Raw genomic sequence first — 24,248 nt, forward strand, 5'->3', positions numbered from 1 at the left:
CTGACTTGTGAGCTTCCCAAATATTTAGCGGGTTCGTGTCAGTGTCATTGTTGTTGTGAAAGTATGTATTAATCGTGTTGTGGATGTCATCTTTCACAATTTGATCAGTAAGGAGTGTAGGGTTGAGTCTCCAATTAAATGCAGGTTTGCGGTGTGCACCTAGTTCTATTGAGATAGCTGTGGGTGCGTGGTCAGAGAGGGCAATAATTCCTATCTCAGCTGCGAGTAAGTTGCCCAGGTTCCTTTGTGAGACAAAGATCATGTCAATTCTTGAGTATCGTTTGTGAGGTGCGGAGAAAAAGGTAAAGTCCCTCTCTGATGGATGCACGGATCTCCATGCATCAACCAGAGCCAGAGACTGTAGTAGCGATTTCATTCGTTTAAGAAGCCTATAACTGACATGGGTGTGTCCAGAAGAAGTATCCCTGAGGGGGGAAAGAGGAATGTTAAAGTCTCCACCCAAAAGGACACATCCCTCCGCAAACCATTTAAGTTCTTCAATTATTTTGCTACAGAATGGCACATTGGAGGTATTCGGGAAGTACACATTAGCAAGTGTTACAGGGGATCCCTCCCAGGTGCCCTTCAGAAACCAATACCTTCCCTCTGAATCAGTAAGTTGGTGCTTCAGTTCAAAGGGTGCATCTTTGTTCAGCAGGATGGACACTCCTTTAGTTTTGGCAAGAGGGTTGGTAGAATGGTAAACTTTTGTGAATACATTGTCAGTGAGTTTAGGAATACTCTTGTCTTTAAAGTGGGTTTCCTGTAGAAATACAACTAATGGGCGTACTTTTTTAAGTTCTCTCAACAGTTTAAACCTTTTTTCAGGTATATTCAGACCATTTACATTATGTGAGATAATAGTTGGTGTCTTCCCTAAAAAAGCATATGCCATCTTGGCCGTTGGGCTAGGATGGGTGTTTTCTGAAGAAGCTGCGTCTGTGGATGGTTTTCACAAGAGATATTGGTGACTTAGAAAGTGTTAGGGTGGAGTGTTTTGGGACTGAAAAGGAGACTGCGTACGTGCGTGGAGGAGGGGAGAGAGAGAAAGAAAAAAAAAAAAAAAGGGGGAGATTGGGGGGGGGGGGGGTAAAGTACGGGGGGAGGGGGGAGGGAGGATGTAATTAGTTAAGGGATAAGAAGGAAAGTACCCACTAGTCACCAGTTGGTGGTGGGTCAATTTGGGATTTAATTAATGCGCGTAAGTGTAAGTATTTTCCCTTTGGGGGAGAGTGGGAGGTGATCAATGAGCAGTCTAACAGTGTCTGTTTCCTTTAACCGCTCTGTAGCAGTAATGAAGGTGACCAATAGAGGAGCCCGGCACATCTCACGGTTCTAGACCCCATCAAGAGGTTAACTGTAAGCAAGGTGTCTGAGACCATCCATTGGCATTTATTATAGACTATAGAGGACTTGAGTAAAGGGGTGGAGGGAGGAGAAGGGGTTGTGCGAGTCGCAATGAACCAGTTTGCAGAAGAAAATAACATTATAAACACTTTGTAAAACCGTTCTTAGGAAACTGTGGCCTAAGCGCCAAGCTGTATAACAGATATTAGCTTAAATAACTGTAAACTTTCAACCCATATCCTGAGCATTTAACTTCAACTCTCCTCTGCACATAGTGAGGAGTAGACACCCCTGTATATTTGAGGGGTAGTCTAGACCCTATGCAAACAGTGAGTGTTCCACATCATGCAGGGGCGTCACATGAGCAGTAACAGGTGTGTCAATTTCTGCAGTAAGGCGCAGTTTGGTTTCCGTCCTGTATAGGCCCTATCCACTCTTACAGTCTTAGAGCGAAACATATCATAGCGAGGTAGGGAGTGTTATCTACGTTAGTAGTTGCCTGGGCTGTACGTAAAAAGATATAGACAAGGTGCATTGAATGGTGTCTTTAGGATTGGCCTGTTGCTACTTCCTGCCGTGAGCCTCTAGGATATGTCTTTCCCCTTTTTAATTTTTGGGAGGGAGAGGAATGTAAAGCGGTGTCTCGGGTAATGTTACTCACAGTTCCGCAGTCAATAGAGAAACACCATCTTGAGGTAAGTAGGGGAGTGTCATACGTGCAAACGGCGGTATTCAAGCCACTTAACAAATTTGCCATTCTCAGAACCTAAATAAAAGACAAAAATTAGAGCATAACAGGATAGAAGTATACGGTGTTGCCGCAGGTTATTGTAGTCTCTCTGCAGGGTGCGGATTTCAAACCTTGTTTGGGGAAGAAAGAGGTAAACAAAAACAAAAAACAAAAAGAACCCCCCCCCCCCCTCATGTGGATAGGTTGTCATAGGTGCAGATAAAAGTCTCAAGGAGTAGCCTCAGAAGTTTAACTTTTAACCTTTAAGGTAGTGTGCCCCCTCGTTACCATAAAATTGTGACAGCCGTCTGGATGGGATAATGGACGAGTTTTCAAAAAACAAAAAACAAAAAAAAAATGGGTATCATCTTAGCAAAGATCTGTATTGGGGAACTGGGTAACAGCAACTCGCATCAGGCCAAGATGTATATTGCAGAGGGTCTGTCCATTTCAGTAGCCTCTTGGCTCCCTTCCTCTCGGGCTCCTAGCACTCTTAGAGGATGTCGGGGACTCAAAGTTGTTTCTGTCAGTACTTCTGCGATGCTTGCCAAGCTGGTAAGGCGATCGTGCGTGGTGGGGTTCCGCTGAGAATTGTGGGTTGTTAATTGCTGGTGGCGTGAGGAATTCAGCATACCAGTCCGGGAGGTCCATCGGTGTAATTTGTAGGTCCTCACAGAATTTTTTGAGGTCATCGGGGACTTTTAGCACATGTTGTTTTCCCAGGAAGTTTGCTTGCAGTGCAAATGGGAATTTCCATCTGTAGTTGATACCTTTTTGTTTCAGAACTTCTAAAAGTGGACGTAGTGCTCTTCTATTTTTAAGTATGATGGGTGAAAGGTCCTGAAAAAGTTGAATCGTGGCTTCCTCGTGCATTATCCTTTCTTTCATCCGTGCTTTTTGGAGGATATCTTCTTTCAAGCCAAAGTTGGATAGACAACATGATGTCTCTTGGGGGGATTCCGTCTTGTGCCCTGGGTCTGAGAGCTCTGTGTGCCCTGTCAAAGTCGATGGGAGATTGTTCCGGCCGTTCAATGAGAGTATTAAAGATGGCTGTTAGAGCTGGTCTAATTTGGTCCGGGGGCACCGTTTCGGGCACTCCTCTGATTCTGATATTATTTCGTCTACCACGGTTGTCCAGATCTTCAATTTGTCTGTTCATATCGATCAAATGTTGGGAGTGCGAATTCGTAATATCGTCCAGTCTGACCAGTGCTCTGTCCCTCCTTTTCCCAGCTCTGTCTGAGATTGCCATTTGCTCTGTTAGTCTCATTAGCTCAGTTTTAATATCTGTTATTGCTGCCGCAAAATAACTTTTAATATCAGCGGCAATGTCTGTCATAGCTGTGTAGGTAAGAAGTTGGTCTGTTTTACCGTTGCCTGCGGCTGAATCTTCAGATGCTGGTAGGGAGACTTCGTCGTCATCCATATCCTCAACAATATTGTTTCATTGTGACAGTGCCATTTTGGAATTTTTGCTCCCTTCACAGTATTTAACCACTTGCTTACTGGGCACTTAAACACCCTTCCTGCCCAGACCAATTTTCAGCTTTCGGTGCTCTCACAATTTGAATGACAATTACTCAGTCATGCAACACTGTACCCAAATGAATTTTTTATCCTTTTTTTCCCACAAATAGAGCTTTCTTTTGGGGGTATTTGATCACCTCTGGGGTTTTTATTTTTTGCGCTATAAATGAAAAAAGACCGAAAATTTTGAAAAAAAACGCATATTTCTTTGTTTCTGTGACATAATTATGCAAATTATTAATTTTTCTTCATAAATTTTGGCCACAATTTATACTGCTACATATCTTTGGTGAAAATAACCCAAATTAGTGGATATTATTTGGTCTTTGTGAAAGTTAGAGAGTCTACAAGGTGTGGTGCGAATCGCACAAAATTGATCACATCTGATGTACTGGTGGCCTATCTCGCTTCTTGTGACCCGAACAAGTCAGGAAAGTACAAATACCCCCCAAATGACCCCTTTTTGGAAAGTAGACATTCCAAGGTATTTAGTAAGAGGCATGGTGAGGTTTTTGATGTTGTAATTTTTTTCCCCACAATTCTTTGCAAAATTAAGATTTTTCATTTTTTTTTCTCCACAAAATTGTCATTGTAATAGGTTATTTCTCTCACGTGGCATGTGTATACCACAAATGACACCCCCCAAAAAATTCTGCTACTCCTCCTGAGTATTACAATACCACATGTGTGGGACTTTTTCACAGCCTGGCCACATAGAGAGGCCCAACATGCAGGTAGCGCCATCATGTGTTCTAGGAACATAAATTACACATCCAACTTGTTGACTATTTATTACACTTTTGAAGCACCAGGACAATGACACGTGACACTGATGACAGGTGGCACTGATACGTGGCAATGACGACAGGTGGCACTGATGACAGATGGCACTAATATGTGGCACTGATGACACGTGGCACTTATACGTGGCACCGATGACAGATGGCACTAATACGTGCCACCGATGACAGATGGTACTAATACATGGCACCGATGACGCGTGACACTGATGACAGATGGCACTGATAAGTGGCATTGATGACACGTGACACTGACAACAGATGGCACGTGACACTGACAGGTGGCACTGATGACAAATGGCACTGATACGTGGCACTGATGACAGATGGCACTAATACGTGCCACTGATGACAGATGGCACTAATACGTGGCACTGATGACAGATGGCACTATGTGGCACTGATGACACGTGGCACTGACGACAGGTGGCACTGGGGTGGATGGCACTGGGGGCAGGTAGCACTGGGGCGGATGGCACTGGGGGCAGGTAGCACTGGGGCGGATGGCACTGGGGCAGATGCCACTGCTGGGGGGAGGATGGCACTGCTGGGGGGGGGGAGGATGGCACTGCTGGGGGGGAGGATGGCACTGCTGGGGGGGAGGATGGCACTTTATTTTATTTTTTTACTTTTATTTTTTTATTTTTTACTAGAGGCAGAACGGCTGCCGCTGCAGCTGTTCATCTCTCCCCTCTCACACTGTCTGTGCGAGGAGGGAGAGCGGCGCTGAGAGATGATCTCATATGAGATCATCTCCCATTGGACACGCCGATCACGCTGTAAACGGCCGCTGTGATTGGCCGTTTACAGCGATCTGTGTTTGCCTGTCCCCGGGGGACACGGCGAACACAGAACTTCCGAGATGTGCGCCCGCGGCGGCGCGCATTGCGGAAGTAAACATCAGGACGTCCAGGGACGACCACCCGGACGAACGCGCCTGCTCTACGGCCGTCATTCGTCTATAGGGCGGGCGCGAGGTGGTTAAACTTGCTAAGGTTTGCTGGTGAGTTCTTTTTTTTCTTCTGGGGTGTCCCCAAAGAGCGGAGGATGTGGCTGTGCGTGCTTCTCCTTGATTGTGTTGACATATTCGTCTGTCAGGTCTGTTTTCAGTGCACAGGCCCCTCTGGTCACCAAGGTTCCTCTACATTACAGTCATGTGCGCCGATCACCAGGCCACTTCCCCTGTAATAATGTTTGCCAGTTCTTGGGTAGTATAACTGTACTGTTAGTGGAGTGCGTACCTGTATTGGGGTTATGCTGGGGTAAGGTTAGGTGATTACAGTTCGAGCTGGGTTAGTTAGGGAGGTGCAGGGTGTAGTTGGAGTAGCAAGATGGCCGCTGTCTCCAGTATGTAGGCCGAAGCCTCAGGCTTTCCTAACTCTGGTGGCCGTATAGCTGCATTCCGCCCTATTTGCTTCCTATGCCCCCAGGATCTGCAGGTTCCCATTAAATATATTATAAAAGAGTCCGCTGTGGGGGGCGCCGTGGGTGTACTCACTGCGGCCTGTTGTTAGTATGGGCCGTTTCCTAGGCCTGGATGGTCGTGCCGTCCGTATCCGGGGATCTGCTGGATGCTGCGCCCTGCTGTTCCGGCCGTGTAGTCCCCGGGTGAGCGGCTGCGTGTGTCCGCCCGGAGTGCAGCCTCCTCGCTCCGGCGGCGCTGCGGTAGAGGCTAGAGTGGGCCGTTGATTTCATAGGCCGCAAGATGGCGCCAGATGATCTGCTGTGTAGCCGGGTGTGTTTGCGCCGTTAAGGATGGATATATCTCATCCGATGGCCTCCGGGAGACAGCACCGCAATCCCCAGGCTCAGCACAGGTCTGTCGTGCTGTTATCCTTAATCGTAAGGGATGGATGGCGGTGGATTTCTCCCTGCCTGTGTGGAGCTCAGCCGCCGCACGTCCTCCTTGCTCCGCGTCCGGACACGCCCCCCCGCGCTTCTTGCCTACAGTCAAGCATGCACGAGTGCTGCTGGCACTAGGGAGCTACAGTTCATTGAGGGAACCATGAATGTCAACATGTACTGTGAAATACTGAAGCAGAGCATGATCCCCTCCCTTTGAAGACTGGACCGCAGGGCAGTATTCCAACATAAGGACCCCAGACACCTCCAAGATGACCACTGCCTTGCTAAAGAAGCCGAGGGTAAAGGGGGTGGACTGGCCAAGCATGTCTCCAGATTTCTGCATCTCAGATAAGTTCCCACTTACACCACTGATCCTATTAGCTATGTGTAAGGGGATTATTTTTCACAATGTTCACAATTGTAAGGAGCATTCCTCCTACTGATCACACTAATGTACCATGCCTTGTAGAGCATCCGCAGGGCATCCTCAAACAGAAGGTGGAGGAGCACAAGGTCTCTAACATCCACCAGCTCAGTGATGTCATCATGGAGGAGTGGAAGAGGACTCAAGTGGCAATCTGAAGCTCTGGTGAACTCCATGCCCAAGAGGGTTAAGGCAGTGCTGGAAAATAATGGTGGCAATAAAAAATATTCACACTTTGGCCCCAAGTTGAACATTTTTTACTTAGGGGTGTACTCACTTTTGTTTCCAGCAGTTTAGACATTAATGGCTGCCCGTTGAGTTATTTTGAGGGGACAGCAAATGTACACTGTTATACAAGCTGTACACTCACTACTTTACATTGTAGCAAAGTGTCATTTCTTCAGTGTTGTCACATGAAAAGATATAATAAAATATTTACAAAAATGTGAGGGGTGTACTCACTTTTGTGAAACACTGTATATCAGCTAAGCCATAGACGGTGTCAGTAGGGTAGTTGACAGTGTCAGTAGCTTTTATTTTAACTCTTTACAATTCTATTTTTTTACAATATTATTTTTTATTATTTTTTTACAATTTCTTTAGGTGCCTCGTTGGGAGGCTTTGGTGAAATATCAAGGGTCTAAACAGAAAAAGGGACTGAGGACAGTCCCAGTCCCTTTCTCTGCAGCTTCAGCTGCATTGGACAGCACTGTTAATTTTGATATCAAGTTTAGATTTAGTTTTGGTTATAGCCTTTTGAATAAAATGTCATTTTAGCTTTTGTTGTATTTTGGTAATTTAAAGTGTTTTTCTATTAGTCGTATTTTAATCAACTCAAAGCTCCAGTACATTTTAGGCGACTAAAATGGAATGGGTTTAGTTACATTTTAATGCATTATTTCTTTAGAATTGCCAAACAGTATATACTCCTGGCATAGGTGTGTGCACAGGTTGTGCTGGCTGTGCCTAGGCACACCCTAATCAACCTGTGTGCAGATCACTTGATGCCCGGGTATTGTGATATTAAGGTTTGAACATGCACTACAGACACCGATTTAGCTGATGTGATATATAACGTCTTTATAAATAAAAACAAGTTTCATAAAGAAAACCAAAAATATTGCTTTTTGACAAGCAGAAGTACAACTTGAAAATATATAAAAAAAAAAAAAAAAAAAAAAAAAAAACACTGCAAAATCTATTGGCTGTATTGCCATTGCACATTTTACCAGAATATATTGCCAATGTTAAATATTAAGAAAAAAAATAAATAAGAAAAGCCTCTTTTTTTCCCTTTCAGCAGCTTAGTAGATGCCCCCTACGTAGTCATGTGGTGGTGCAGTGTTAATTTTGACGTGTAATTTCAACTTAGTTTTAGTCAGTCTTGACTAAAATGCCCTTTTAGTCTTAGTCGTATTTGTGGTCTTTTGCCTAAAATGCTATTTTAGTCATCTGAATTGTTTTAGTTTTAGTTGTATTTTAGTAGACTTAAATAGTATTAATTTAGTAGACAAAAATATTTAAGTCAACTAAATTAACACTGCTGGACAGTGAACAAATAGTAAGTGCTATTTGCTGAGTGGCTTCCTGTTCATTCACAAACTGAAGCATAGTAAAAATAATTTACCATGCTTCAGTTAAGAATGAACACAGGTATGATCAGTACCGATCACTCACTGTGTTTATTCATCCATCCTGAAACATCAGCAGCCCACAGGAGAGGAAGGAAGCTGGCAGCACTGCACAGGGGTCACCAGAAAGTAGAGAGAATCAGCACCGCACATGCCCAGGCACACCCAGCACACGCCTGTGGATCAATGCAAGAAGAAGGTAAGGCACATAACTGATCAGCAGAGGAAGACAATTTGTATCTATTTAGTGAGAATGGTGCTCACTAACAATGATTGCATTTAACTGCAGAGGTGGTTTGGAGCAATCTCCCAATTTAGAAAAAAAGTTAAAATAGCCCTTAATCTAAAATCTAAAAAGTCCTAATTTGGCCAAGCAGTGTCTGTTCCTGCTGTGTGTAGGTGATGTGTTCTTTAACTGCTTGACAACCAGCCGTCATTGTTATATGGCGGCAGGTTGGCTCTCCTGTACAAATTGCCATAGCTGTACGTTGGCTCATGCAGGCACAGTTGCGGGCGGGTTCACGCTGGGGGCGATGCATGCTCACGCCTGCTGCATGCTGTGGGAGCGTGCAACTGGGTCAAGAGGACTCAATGTCCGCTGGCGACCTGCAGTAGCCTAGTACAGAGGCAGAGCGGGTGAACTGCCTAAGTAAACAAGGTGAATCCCTGTTCTGACAGGGGACATGACAGATCTACTGTTCCCAGTCATCAGGAACAGTGATCTGTCATGTCCCTGGCAGCCCACCCCCCCTACAGTTAGAACACACCCAGGGAACACAGTTAACCCCTTGATCACTCCCTAGTGTTAACCTCTTCCCTGCCAGTGTCATTTTTACATTGATCAGTGCATTTTTATATGTAATAAAATCACCGGTCCCCAAAGAGTGTCATTTGGGGTCAGATTTGTCTGCTGCAATGTTGCAGTCCTGCTAAAAATTGCAGATCACCGCCATTACTAGTAAAAACAATAAAATAAAAGTCCCTAAATCTATCCCATAGTTTGTACAAGCGATAGCTTTTGCGCAAAACAATCAATATACACCTATATGGTTTTGTTTTACCAAAAAAATGTAAAAGAATATATATCGACAAACTAATGAACACATTTTTTTTTTTTTTTTATATATATTTTCTTTTTGATATTTATTTTAGTAAAAAGTAAAATAAATTGGATTTTTTTCAAAATTGTCACTCTTTGTTTAGAGCACAAATCATCAAAACCGTAGAGGTGATCAAATGCTGCCAAAAGAAAGCTCCATTTGTGTGCAGCATCACACGACTGCACAATTGTCAGTTAAAGCGACGCAGTGCTGTATTGGAAAAAATGGTCTGGTCATTAAGGGGACAAATCCTTCTGGGCTGAAGTGGTTAATTTCTACCTTTGTTACTCTCCCCATCTACTCATTATAGATCCTGCATGAGCAACAAAGACGAACAACGCTGACTTTTCCATGTGATCATATGACACATTTATGACTGTGGAACTTGTCATGTATTTCTCTAATTTATACTCTATTTGAACATGATCTGCACAGTATGTAATTTGCAGTGATGCTGTTATGACAATTAGTACATCACACTTCCCCAAGTATGCCATCTCTATGTAAAGATCAATTATTGTTACCCTGTCATTTACACATGGTGATTATTAAGCTTAATTGTAACTTGTGAACATTAGTCAGAATTATATTTGGGATATTCTGGGACCTGTCAAAAAGGTGGGAATCTAAATCATAAAACAAAGTCCTAATGAGATTATGATTTTAATTATTATTATATTTATTTAATATATATATATATATATATATATATATATATATATATATATATATATATATATATATATATATATATATATATATATATATATACATACATACATACCGTACATACATACATACATACATACACACACACACACACATACACACTCAACTAAAATGTATCCTTAATTATGGTGTTTTTTACTGGAGCTTAGCGACCTGTGACTCAATGCCAGGTGTTAGAATTTATTCCATGGAGTTTGAGTGCTCTCCTCATTTTTTAAAGCTTTGCTTTGGGTACTTAAGCTTCTGGCTAAAAATACTGTGTTTCCCTGAAAATAAGGCCGGGTCTTATATTCATTTTGGTTACAAAAAGAACACACTAGGGCTTCAGGGGGGGGTCTTATTTACGGTATGTACATTAAACTACATTCTGGAATATCATCAAAACTCTCCAAACCCTGAATGCCGGCCTGAATTTCTTGCATCCCCATTTCCTTTTGAACCATTGGGCCTAATCTCTCATGTACAGTAATATAGCTCTCCTTAAACGAGTACTTCTTGCCATATAGCCTGCTCGTAGTGCTTTGGCAACACAGCCGTCAGTGATTTTATCCCATGAATTCTTAACCCATGTCACGACCGCAGTTTAGGCTTCATAAAGTTTCCACGCTGATTTCTCTCCAATCTATTTTCAGTGTATTCATTGATTTCCGTGTGCAAATGGTCCTTGAATGGTTTGTTTATTGCAATATCAAGAGTCTGGAGATAAGCAGTCATTCCTGTGGGAATCATTACTTGATCTAGTCTTCTCTCTGCAAGGAAGTTCTTAATGTCTTTTGCGCGGTGTGTGCTGGCTGAATCCCAGACTAGCAGACCTCTTTGGCCACCTCAAAACAAGTGGCAGAATTAAATCGATCCACTTCCTTATAACTGCTTATGTGCACCAGGCTTTTTCGGTTTCAAGAACAAATGCCTGAAACACGTTCAATCTTATCTTTCTTGCCCTTTGCGATGATTAGAGGTGTGGCTTTATTTCCATCTAGATGAATTGCTAAAACACAAGTAACACGCGCAACCAGTGGAGGGAACATAGGTTGAGGAGGCTCCCCTCTGATGAATTGTCATTTGAGATCATTGGCCCATATACACTGCAGTTTCATCCATTGTAATCATGCTGGAAAGTTGGTATTTAGAAAAATCTATGCCATTAACAAAGAACTTGAATGCAAGTGCGTGTTTAACAACTTCAGTATCTTCCAGCTTGAACAGTTTTGTTGATCTTCTTAGAAACAGTTCATTTCGCTTAGGGAAGCCATCCAGCCAGTGGTGTGATGCTTTGAATTCTTCTGGGGATATTTCAAACTGTGGTGCCATTGCAAGGGCAAATTCTTGAATATCAACCCTGCACACAACCAAAGCCTTTGCTCTCTTGTCAGCAATCCATTAACAGATAATGTCTTCCAGCTCAAGATATAATGGCTGCCGACCTGATCCACACTTGTGCTTCTTAGCATTTCCCTCGTCCACCTTTTGACTGAGGTTATCGTACTCTGCTCGCCATTTTCAGACCATTTGGAGATCTAACTTAATTTCTTTGCAGAAAGCGGTAAGATTATTGCCGTTGGAGTCCTCCATGATTCCTCTCTTTTACTCGATGGAAAAGCTCTTTCTCTTTGAACTCATCTTGTCTGGGGATCAAAATACTGTATACGCATAAAGTGTACAAAAGTTCTCAAGTCTATCTGGCTGACATTCTTAAAGGGGTTGTTGCTTTTAAAAAAAATAAAAATAAATCCTGTTCCTTTAAAGCATGATAGACACAGTGTTTGTGCTGTGTCATTTATCTATCTCTATTTTCTAAAAATTAAAATCTAAAAATTCTGTGTCCTCTGTCTCTCCCCCCCCCCCCCCCCCACTAATTGTCAGGTCAGGAGTCCGTTTTTTTACATCATTTTTTTACATCATTATGAAATTATGTAATCTGTTTGAAGTTCAGTGTGTCCAGAGTTTTATATAAAAGTACCTTTTTAACACCTTTATAACATAAGATCCCTCTTCTTCTGAGATGAGGAAATAGAGGAGCTGAGATTGTTGTGATGTCAGCCCGCTCTGTGCACTAAAGAATAGGGGCCACAGATTTCAGTGGGAGGAGAGGAGGAAAAAGAAGAGCCGAGATCGCCGCTGACGTCTGTGCACTGAAGACGGAGGGGCCGCCGACAACAGGTGGGAGGAGGGGAGGAAGGAAAAGAGCCAAGATCCTGGCTGACATCAGCCCGCTCCATGCACAGAAGAGGAAGGGGCAGCAGACGTCAGAAGGGAGGAGAGAAGAGGACCTCCGGTGGGTCAGCGATGGGTGTAAACATGTTTTTTTTTTAATACAGCAGCAAACGGAGACACTGGCCCATATTTACAAAACGAATTACAGGACTTTTAATGAGATGTACTAGGGCTTATATTGCAGCCCGCCCTGATAATCACGATAGGTCTTACTTTCAGGGTAGGGATTATTTTTGGGGAAACACGGTACCTAGTAAGTCATTTGGCTTCACCCAAACTATGTCTTTCTACAAGAGTGCTAGGGGCATTCGATTTTAAAAGTGGAGATTGATGCAAATTGTTTTTGTGCTTCATGTAGTGCTGTGGAATTTGTGGACACCATAAATACCCCTTTAGTTATATCTGTATACTTTCCAAGGTTTTAGTGCTGAAATAAAATTGGCCATAGTGTCATAATCAAGGATCTTTAAGAAGTACAATGAGCCTATTGCCCCGTACACACGATTGGACTTTCCGCCAACAAAAACGTGGATTTTTGTTCGAAGATTGTTGGCTCAAACTTGTCTTGCGTACAAAACGGTCACTCAAATGTTGGCCAACAATTTTGAACATGGGAACGCGGTGACGTACAAGACATGCGACGAGTTGAGAAAAATGAAGTTCATTAGCCAGTGCGGCTCCTTCTGCTTGATTCTGGGCAGGTGTGAACATTTGTGCGACGGACTTGTGTACACACGATCAGACTCTGACAACAAAGTTTTGATAGTGGAAAATTTTAGAACCTGCAATCAAACATTTGTGGTCCGACAGCAAATGTTCCATGGAGCATGCACACAGTCTTTCTGACAACAAGCTCACATCTAACATTTTGCATTAGAAAATCCGACCGTGTGTACGTGACATAAGTCTGAACTCCAGCCACACAGCCTCAGAATTTGTGTGTATCCATGCAGTCTTGAAATCTATGCCTTTTTTTTGTGCTTTTGCTTTTCGCAGAAACGCAGTACAGTTCATTCAACATGGTTTCCTGTGGGACACGTACACATCTATACTTTTTTTCAGCCACTTCATTTTTGGAAAGGGCCAGGGACTTTTTTGCTTTTTTTGGTACAATAGACTTCAATGGAGAAGATGCAAAAAATCAGTGGGGACATGGTGCTTTGAGGGGTCACAGACTCCCAAAGCATTCTCCCAATGTTGAGGGCATGTGGCATAGTACGGTTAAGGAGGGGGGTGCCCTCTCGTTCCCCCTCTTTTCCTGCGGCCTGCCAGGTTGCATGCTCGGATAAAGGGTCTGGTGTGGATTTTTAGGGGGACCCCCACGTCAATTTTTTTTAAAATTTGATGCGGGGTTCCCCTTAATATCCATACCAGACCTGAAGGGCCTGGTAATTGAATTTAGGGGAACCCCACGCTTTTATTTTTTTATCAATGAATGAATTGTCGGCTCATTGAGTGTTCTCTTTATTACGGGAGCCGACAATTCAAAGTGATTTTAAAATACTTTTTTTCCTTGCGAAATGACAGTTTGTGCAGGGACAGTTCTAAGCATGGGAAACATGCGCCCCTTCACAGGCATACTATAGACACCCCCCAGGCACCAAATTTAAAGGAATATTACACTTTTGGTTTCACTTTAATCGTTATTAAAATCACTGCTCCTGAAAAAACTGCAGTTTTTAAAACTTTTTTTTGCATTGATCCATGTCCCCTGGGGCAGGACTCAGGTCCCCAAACACTTTTTAGGACAGTAACTTGCATATTAGCCTTTAAAATGAGCACTTTCGATTTTGAACGTTTGAGTCCCTTTAATAGGGTTCTAAAGTTCACAGGAAGTTTAGGTCTGTTCGCAGGTTCTGGTGCGAACCGAACAGGGGGTTGTTCGGCTCATCCTTACAATTGAGCTACTGGCCTGTCCTGCATCCAGCGTTCTTTCGGAACGCACATTCAGTGCTGCTAGAGGCTTTTTAACTGATCACAGGGTGTGCCTGTCCACCGACTAGGTTGATCAACTGGTCTTCATAAAGATGAATCAGTCTTGGATCTCCACCAGCTACCAAGCACCTGAAGCTGATGTAACCGAATAATTTTTTTTTTAAATGTAACATCCTTTCAAGACTGCCTATGCTGATGCTCAGTGACTGTCCTGTTATGTTGACCGACTATTCTCTTCCTCCTCAATGATCCTGCTGATAGCTTGGAAGAACATTTTTGGTTCTGGGTGCCGCCCCCAGTGGCTAAAGCCCAATTTTTCAGCCCCTGTTTAACAGGGGTGTGTAATTACATTTTTTGATGCAATACTTTGCAACAGGGCTCATTCCTGCACTCCAACTAGAGTATCTGGGAGAGGTTGCAGTGTCATGGCACCAGCACCAGTGCCTAAGGCCCAATTTTTCGGCCCTTGTTTAACAGGTGCATGTAATTACAATTCTTGATAAAATATTTCACAGTAGGGCCCATTCCAGCACCCACCGAGACTAACTGTGGACTTAGTGTTGTGGCACCAGCACAACCACCGCAACCACCACAGGCCCAATTTTTTTTACCACTGTTCAACAATGGCATGTAATTACAATTCTTGCTATTATAAATCACAGCAGGGCGCTCCAGCGCCCACCAAGAGTCACTGAGGGCTTACAGTGTTAACTTGTGGCAACACCAACACCTTGGGTCCAAAGCATATAGGGAAGGCCCTACTTTCAAACATCCAACTTACAAATGTCTCCTACTGTACTTGCAAACAGGAAGTGAGATGAAAAAAGACGGACAGACAAAAAAAATGACCAGTTACACTTACCGGTAACTGTGTTTCTGGGAAGTCTTCCAGGACGGCACCCTGAGAGATGACTGGTCCACCTGACAGGAAACACAATCAAAGAGGTTAAAAGCCCCCGCCCCTCCCCGTGCTCCTCAGTTGTGACAAAGTATTGACCCACACCAGTGCACGAGAGTGAAGAAAACCACACCACACCACCACACTCTATACCTTAATTTAAACCTAAAGAGAACGGGTGGGAAGTAGGCCTGCCGTCCTGGAAGACTTCCCAGAAACACAGTTACCGGTAAGTGTAACTGGTCATTTTCTCAAGTCGTCTTCCAGGACGGCACCCTGAGAGAGGAGCAAGTAGCTCAGGCCTACCTTAGGGCGGGACAACCGCTTGCAGGACCTTCCTGCCAAATGCCAGATCCTGAGGGGACAGTAACTCCACCCTGTAATGCCTCAGGAAGGTGTTCTGGCTTGTCCATGTAGCGGCTCTACATATCTGCTCCACTGAAGCTCCGGCCCTTTCTGCCCAAGAGGTTGCCAGAGATCGCGTGGAATGAGCTTTCAGGTCCCTAGGAACTGCATTACCTGACTGCTCATAGGCTAAAGCAATGGCATGCTTAATCCATCTAGCTATGGATGCTTTGGAGGCTTGTTGGCCCTTCTTTTGGCCAGAAAAATTAACTAAAAGATGGCTGGACCTTCTAAACTCCTTAACTTTTTCTAAGTAGGATAATAAACAACGTCTGACGTCCAGACAGTGAAAAGAAATTTCCCTCTCATTTTGGGGATTATTACAAAAGGAAGGTAGCACTACTTCTTGAGACCTATGGAACCTGGATGCTACCTTAGGGAGGTACAGGGGGTCCTGCCTAAGTATAACCCTGTCCTCAAATAAACGAAAGTATGGTTCCTTGACTGAAAAAGCCTGAATATCGCCTACTCTCCTGGCTGATGTAATAGCAAGCAGAAAGGCCAACTTAAAGGTGAGGATCCTGAGGGGGATCTGGTCTATTGGTTCAAAGGGGGGCCTTGTTAAGCCCTCTAACACCAAGGTAAGATCCCATGGTGGGAACCTAGACACCTGGACAGGGGACAACCTCTCTCTGACCAAAAGGAACCTCTTGATCAGAGGATCTAGTGCCAAGCGTCTCTCCAAAAAACAGGATAAGGCTGCGACCTGTGCCTTAAGTGTCTTGGTTGCCAACCCCTGCTCTGCTCCATCCTGGAGAAACTCCAGAATGGCCGGGATCTCTTGCTGTGAAGTCCCTCTCACCTGACACCAGCGAGAAAAAATCCCCCAGGTCTTAGCGTAAATACGCCTTGTGACCGGCTTCCTACTAAGGAGGAGAGTATCCACTACTCTGTCCGACAGGCCCTTCTCCCGCAGGTTCTGCCTTTCAAGAGCCAGGCCGTCAGCCTGAAGAAGCTGGGGTCTGGATGGCAAACTGGACCCTGAAGGAGAAGGTCGCGCCGAACAGGAAGGTGTAGAGGCGGGGCTATGGACCAACCCTGCAGGGCTGGAAACCAAGCTCTCTTGGGCCACCAAGGAGCTATCAGAATCAGGGCGCCTTCCGAGAGGAACAGCTTTTGAAGAACCCTCGGAATAAGCCCCATGGGGGGGAAGGCATAGGCCAACCGGAAGTCCCAAACCTGGGCCAAGGCGTCTATCCCCTCTGAGCCCCCCTCTCGGGCAAGGGAAAAGAATCTCTTTACCCTTCTGTTCTTTCTGCGGGCGAACAGATCTATCTCTGGATCGCCGAACTGCCGACATACCAGGGAGAATACCTCTGGATTCAACTCCCATTCTCCCTGAAGAATCGGCTGACGACTGAGATAGTCTGCCTCTACATTCAGGGACCCCTTTATGTGGACTGCGGAAATGGAGATAATCCGATGCTCCGCCCAACCCATGATCTCTAAAGATAGAGCCAGTAGAGTTGGAGATCTGGTGCCCCCCTGATGATTGACAAATGCCACTGCCGTGGCGTTGTCTGATAGGACCTGAACTTCCTGGTCCTTGATCCTCCTTTCGAAAGCCTTTAATGCCTCCCCGATGGCCAAAAGTTCTCGAAAATTTGAGGATGTCTTTCTCTGACTCACGTCCCAGGAACCCTGGGCTGTTAGATCCTCCAGGTGGGCCCCCCACCCCCAGGAACTTGCGTCTGTTGTTATCCTGAGCGGCTGAAGCTGACTCCAAAGGAGGCCCCCCTGAAGCCTCTGAGGGTGAAGCCACCAGTGAAGAGAATCCTTTACCTCGATCGGAATGGCCACTTCTACTTCTAGAGAAACCCCTTTCCTGTCCCAAGAGGAAAGGAGGAAGTGCTGGAGGGTCCTGGAGTGCAGCTGTGCCCAAGGAACTGCTGGGATAGCTTCCGTCATCAGGCCCAGCACCCTCATAATCCCTCTGTATGGAGATGTCTTTGCCTCTAACAGAGAAAGGACCGCTGAAATTATACCCTCTACCTTGCTCTGGGGTAGAACTAACTTCTGTTGCGCGGAATCCACCAGGAATCCCAGATACATTTTCGTCTGGGCCGGAATCAGTGAGGATTTTTCCTTGCTGATGATCCATCCCAGGGATTCTAAGGTCTCCACTACCCTGGCTAGATCCAAAAGGAGCTGATCCCGATTCTGATTGTAAATCAGAATGTCGTCCAAATAGGGAATCAGCGCTACTTCCTGGAGATGCAGGAAGGCCACTACTTCTGCCAGGATCTTTGTAAAAACCCTTGGACTGGATGCCAGCCCGAAGGGGAGGGCCGCAAACTGCCAATGCTGAACTCCCTCTGGAGAGGCAATTGCAAATCTTAGGAAGACCTGATGGTTCTGAAATATAGGGACGTGAAGGTAGGCGTCCTTTAAATCCAAGGTTACCATGAACACGTCCCTGAGAAGGTGTCTCCTGAGAGAATAAACACTCTCCATGCGGAACTTCTTGTACCGCAGGAAGACGTTGAGATGCCTTAGATTTATGATGAGGCGATATCTTCCTGAGGGCTTTGGTACCACAAATATATGGGAGTAGAACCCCTGACCCTGCTGGCCCTCTGGAACAGGCACTATGACCTCCTGCCTGGCCAGTTCTTCTATATTCTGTAGGACTCCCGCTGCCTTGCCAGGATCCCTGGGAAGGTGGGTCAAGAGAAATTTGGAGGGAGGAGGGGAAAGAAATTCTAACCTGTAACCCTCTTTTATGATCTGTAGAATATGGGGGCTCTGAGTGACCCTTTCCCACTGAGGGACAAAGTGGGAAAGCCTTCCCCCCACTGGAATGTCATTTGGAGGTCTTGTCGCTTGACTTCTGGCTGGAAAAGAGAATGCCTGACTTCTGCTTATCCTTCCCAGCCCCCCAACGTCTATTAGGGGAGACCTTTTTCTCCGAGAAGCGGTTCTTTGCCTGGGGGCCACGAAAAAACCTCTTCCTATCCCTCCTCGGTTTAGTAGGGAATTTCTTCCCCTTTTCGGTCGACCTAGCAAGGGCTTGGTCTAGGCCAGCACCAAAAAGGAGGGAACCCTCAAAAGGGAGGCCACATAGACGGGTCTTAGATGAGCCATCCCCGTCCCAAGTTTTAACCCATAGGGCTCGCCGAGCCGAGTTTAGTAAGGCAGCAGACTTGGCGGTTGTGCGCACCGTCTCCACGGCCGCATCCGCTAGGTATGCAACAGCGCTGCCTACGACCTCCAATGAATCTAAGACCTCCTTAGACTTGGAAGTCTGGGAGATGTGGTCTATCAGCTTAGAGATCCACATGTCCGCATTTCTAGCGATGCAGGCTGAGGCCAACGCGGGGCTCATAGCCGACGCGTTGGCCTCCCAGGCCCTGCGCAAAATAGTTTCTGCCCTCCGATCCATCTGATCCTTGATGTTCCCAGTGTCTTCAAAGGAAAGATCGGATTGTTTAGAAACTTGTGCCAGGGAGGCGTCTAGCCTAGGAGTCTTGAAAAACTTCTCCTCATCCTCCTCAGTAAAGGGGCATCTACGCTTCCATGTTTTGTACTTTAGGAGCCTCTTCTCCGGATCCTTCCACTCCCTTAAGATAATATCTTTGAGTGCAGGATGTACCGGAAGAACCCTGGTCTGTGGTTTAATTAAGCCCCTATACATTTTGTCTTGGGCAGAGACCTGTGCCGTGGGCTCCTGAATCCCTTCAGAAGCGTAAACCGCCCTCAGTAGTCCCTCCATGTCATCGGCTGAAAAGATATGCCTGCTAGACCTGGAGTCCTCCCCCTCATCCTCCTCCTGGCTGTCCAACACACCCTCGTCCGAGAATCCCTGCCCATGGGATTCGGACTCATCCTCCTCCTCTGAATCCTGAGACTGGAGATACCTTGGGTTGTCTGCCCGCCGTCTAGACCCCCTAGAGGAAGCGGAGCCCTCCTGGGAGGAGGCGTCCTTGCTGGTGTGAGCCTCTGAATCCCTAGACTTAAGGGAGGACTGAAAGGCTTTCAGAGTGGACAGCATCTCAGTTTGTACTGTGAGAAACTTCTCCATTATCTGAGAGGTTTCCTTCCCTGTCAGCTTCTGTATACATTTAAAGCAGAAGGGTTTAGGATGATCTGGGGGTAATCTAGCATTACAGTTTCCACAACGCTTAGAGCGGGTGGAAGATTTCACGGGACGGCTGGCAACCCCAAGGGCAGTGGCATCGTCCCCTGAAACAAAAACATACAGGCATTACAATACAGCACTGTACCACCCAGAGGAGAAGAGTTGGGGTACCCTCCCCCATCTAAACCTCCGGCGGCCGGTCGGACTCACCCCCTGTGGTCTCCTCCATGGCCATGGACCCTGCGGGTCTCTCCTCACGTTCCATGCTGCTGGCACCAGTGAGCTTCTTCGGACAGCTAACACAGGCGAAGGCAGCCGGTCTGTGGGAGAAGTGGGCGCCTGCTCCTCCTGGATTTATGTCCCCGATTTGGCAAATCAGCTGTGAGGCTGAGGCTGTGGTTACCTCCATGCTGATACGGCCACCATTTTGCTGTAGACAGGAAATGACCCGAACTCTGAGCTCACTTCCTGTTCTGTGGAGGAAGTGATGTCATTCCTCCACCAAGCTCCAGGAAGATGGTGCCAAACCTCCCCAGAAAGCTGAGCACCTCTGCTGCAAAGGGGAGATACTGCCTCCAGCTGCACCAAGAACCCTCTGGATTGCTGGACCTGGAGTCTTCAGAGAGATACCCTGAGCCAAAAAGGGACACCAGGCTCCTTTTCTGCACGGCCACCGCACAGGTAAGGAGAGGAGAGGAAAATTGGCCCCTGAAGTTCTGGGTACACCACTGTACCCAGGGTCCTTCAGCGCTCAGGGGGGCTCTTCCAGTTTCTGCTGCCCCCCCTGAGGAAAATATAGGGGAACCCCCCAGGAAGGATGAGAACATCCTGCCAGACCTAGAGGCTTCCCAGGCATTAGGTCTGGCTCCCAGGGGGAGACCACCAGCCCCAGGCTTCGGGTCTAGGAAAAAATAACAAACGGTTTCGCTGTGGGGAAACACAATCAAAAACTGAGGAGCACGGGGAGGGGCGGGGGCTTTTAACCTCTTTGATTGTGTTTCCTGTCAGGTGGACCAGTCATCTCTCAGGGTGCCGTCCTGGAAGACGACTTGAGAAAATTACACAGGGGTGGTAACCCTTCCCTACATTTTCCAAAAAGCTTAAAAACTGATTTTTTGACTGGAGCTACACTTTAAAAATGTACCAGTTCAAAATTACAAACAGATTTTACTTAACCCAACAAACCTACACAGTCCCTGTCTTGTTTGCACTGCCTGTATACCGCTGTTCTGAGTATGTAGGGCCTGGGGGCCCCATGCTTTTCCTTTTTTTTAGTTGGGTACGGGTTGCCCTTAATATCCGTACAAGACCCAAAGGGGCTGGTAATGGGGTGTTCGGCTCAACCCTACTGGAGAGCTTGGTGTACACTTTTAGGATTTTTACCATATATAATCTTTACTTGAAATGTGGAATTAGGTTGAGCACTGATATCACAAAATGGACACTGTTAATGCAAAATTAGCACATTGTTCACTATTTTATTTGAAGCAAACATTTTTTCACTTAACATTTACTAGTGTTACTTGTTGTTACATTAAGTTTGTTCTATTTATTAGTTATTAATCGTATGTATATTTTTAAAGCAGCAGCGCACCACTGTTTGACATATTATCAATTGGACTTTAAAAAATATTTACATGGATCCAAGCTCTGTAATATCTGGCTATAGTACAGTACATCAGGCAAAGGATTCACACATTCCTCATTGAATCACTGTATATATTTGTAGCAGGCTGTATGCAGTCAACTTATATCATTGCTCAGGGGCATTCAGGCAGCAAATACTAAACTAAAAAAGTGGTGATGGGTATTCCAATAAATCGTGCAGCTACCATAACATATCACTTTGAAATCATTTATGGTAACATTTCTGTTCTCTGTGCAGCTGCTGGTATTAAAAATACTATATTACAGCTTCAGGTAGTTTTGTTAAAGGAATTTCCACTATAACTAGGTTTAGCATAAATGCTCTCCAGTAACAAGTGCATTTAATACAAGCCAACATTTTAACAAGCAAATGTAATTGTTAACCTTGTATGAAGTGCTCTTTAAGTAGTTTGTCTTAAAAATAACGGCAGTAGGGAGTGATTGTATGGATAGATTTGTGTGTTTAGCCGGTGAAGTTTCACATTTTCTCATGGTACTGTATATCACTCGTAGCTTTTCACATTCAGCTGAATGTTAAATGTTTTGTAGTTCACCACGCCATTTTTTTTCAGTTCCTATGAGTGTCAGGAAACAAGTAGAAACAAAACCTTCATCCAATAGAAAAACATCCACAGAAAGACAGATTATTTTGTCTAAGTACACGATGGAAGGTATGTAAATCGTGCAACCACCTTTTACTGTTTAGATAATTTCATCATGGTTGTCAGGAAGGCTTTATAAACATTTGTGTATACTGTCATAATGATTCTTACAGAACTCAGATATCAGATTCTGTAAATATGTCACCCAGTGGACACAGCAGATGACAGATCAGTTTGAGCCCGCTGCTGGTACCATATGATCGCTGGGATCACAGCAGATCACATGACAATTGTACACAATGGATAGCTTCCGTTCATGCCATTCATTGTGTACAATTGCTTTGATCTCTGATTGATCACAGTGATCACATGGTACAGAAAGGGCCAATCATAGCCTGTCTGTATTATGTGATTAGCTGCGGCTAATCACAATAATACATACTGAATTAATGGATTTCATTCAGAAAAAACGGTTGCTTATAACAGTGATCATCAATAGCTGTATACATTATAAACAAATATGGTTGCTCCATTTACGTACAGTGGTGTGAAAAAGTGTTTGCCCCCTTCCTCATTTCCTGTTCCTTTGCATGTTTGTCACACTTAAGTGTTTCGGAACATCAAACCAATTTAAACAATAGTCAAGGACAACACAAGTAAACACAAAATGCAATTTGTAAATGAAGGTGTTTATTATTAAAGGTGAAAAAAAATCCAAACCATCATGGCCCTGTGTGAAAAAGTGATTGCCCCCTTGTTAAAACATACTATAACTGTGGTTGTCCACACCTGAGTTCAATTTCTCTAGCCACACCCAGGCCTGATTATTGCCACACCTGTTCACAATCAAGGCATCACTTAAATAGGAGCTGCTTGACACAGTAAGGTCCACCAGGGCCATGATGGTTTGGATTTTTTTTCACCTTTAATAATAAACACCTTCATTTACAAATTGCATTTTGTGTTTACTTGTGTTGTCCTTGACTATTGTTTAAATTGGTTTGATGTTCCGAAACACTTAAGTGTGACAAACATGCAAAGGAACAGGAAATGAGGAAGGGGGCAAACACTTTTTCACACCACTGTATGTCATGGATTTAATATACACGGTGACATTTTAATTATTAAGATACATTGATAAGCTTGTTCATCTGATCATATATACTGTATCTAAAACAAACTGTAGAAATATTTTAGTACCCCATTAAAACATACTACATCATACTCAAAGCAGCTAGGGTGTTTAAATAAATCATCCATCTACTTGGATCTCATTTAATTCCCCTGCTTCACTGTGGGGAAATACCAGGAATGCAGAGAATATATGTCAATGATAGCTTAAATAGCATGGATTTTTTAATGAAGTGGAATCCTTGGAATCCAAATAATTTTACAGTATATTTACTGTAAGCATAATTTTGCTGAATTCATGATTATTTTTCTTAGTCTACATTCCTTCAAATCTGGAAATTAATAAAATAAAAATGGATCACTTTTGTATGTTTGCATTTGTATTTCTCCATTTTTATTTATATACCACACAACGTTGTTACTAAAAAAAAAAAGACCTACAAAGACACTGGGTTACTGAAACTGAAAAGGGCAAAATCTGGAGAGCAGCTGTGCATGGTAGCCAATAAGCTTCTAACTTCAACTAGTTTAATTACGTTTTTTTTTGTTTGTTTTTTTAGTTTAGTTTTAGTTTTTTTTATTGGTTTAACAAGAAAGAAACAATACAAACATTGCATAAGTTCCATGCAACCAAAAGCGAAGAGGAGGGGCCACAAATAAAAAACACAACATCCCAATTTATAAACTAAAATATTTTTTAGGGGGGACTAGAGGTCACAAACCTCGGGACTTTAGGTGTCTATTGTATTCTCATGTATAAAGACAATTACCATAGTTTCCTTGAGTTCCCTGATCAAATACTGCTTGAGAGGCCATCTCTTTCCGCATCGCCTAGATGAAGCGATGTGATCTTTTATGATTGAATTGATTCCACTTCATTATAAAATGGTAATTTATTAACTCAACTCCTTGGTAGTAAGATAGTGATAGAATTTATTAATATTAATTATATGCATTTTTTATCATTTTTTTTGTCTTTCGGGCTCTAGAAAAGTATTAGATATAGTTCCCATCTACATATCTACTTAAAGGGGAAGACACAGGGGTTTGACCTATCATCAATCTTGGAACTTGTCTTCAAAGCTTAAAAATACATATATAAGTTATGTTCTGGTAAGGCTCTTTTTTTGTTTTGTTTTAATTTTTCATTTATCTTTAGATGTGCATTTTTTAAGATTCATACCCATTCAAATATGATTTAAAAA

The 24,248-nt window shown here is 44.2% G+C and overlaps 2 protein-coding genes across 2 annotated transcripts in view; both read right to left on the bottom strand.

Annotated features, from left to right (window-relative positions):
- The window catches only part of LOC143962680 (dynein axonemal heavy chain 3-like), a 2,426,925-nt gene that overhangs the window by 1,886,321 nt on the left and 516,356 nt on the right, over nucleotides 1-24,248 (bottom strand). The gene's annotated exons all lie outside the window — the stretch shown is intronic.
- Nucleotides 18,238-20,657, bottom strand: LOC143962679 (uncharacterized). Its single transcript, XM_077472044.1, has 2 exons — nucleotides 19,874-20,657; nucleotides 18,238-19,767 (listed from the first exon to the last, which is right to left on the bottom strand). Exons 1-2 carry the CDS (start codon nucleotides 20,070-20,072, stop codon nucleotides 18,389-18,391), a joined length of 1,578 nt encoding a protein of 525 aa, XP_077328170.1. The 5' UTR covers nucleotides 20,073-20,657; the 3' UTR covers nucleotides 18,238-18,388.

This window comes from Lithobates pipiens, unplaced genomic scaffold (assembly GCF_037356315.1).
Source record: "Lithobates pipiens isolate NorthernLeopardFrog02 unplaced genomic scaffold, aLitPip1_a1.2 Scaffold_8, whole genome shotgun sequence".
NCBI classification, from domain to species: Eukaryota; Metazoa; Chordata; class Amphibia; order Anura; family Ranidae; genus Lithobates; species Lithobates pipiens.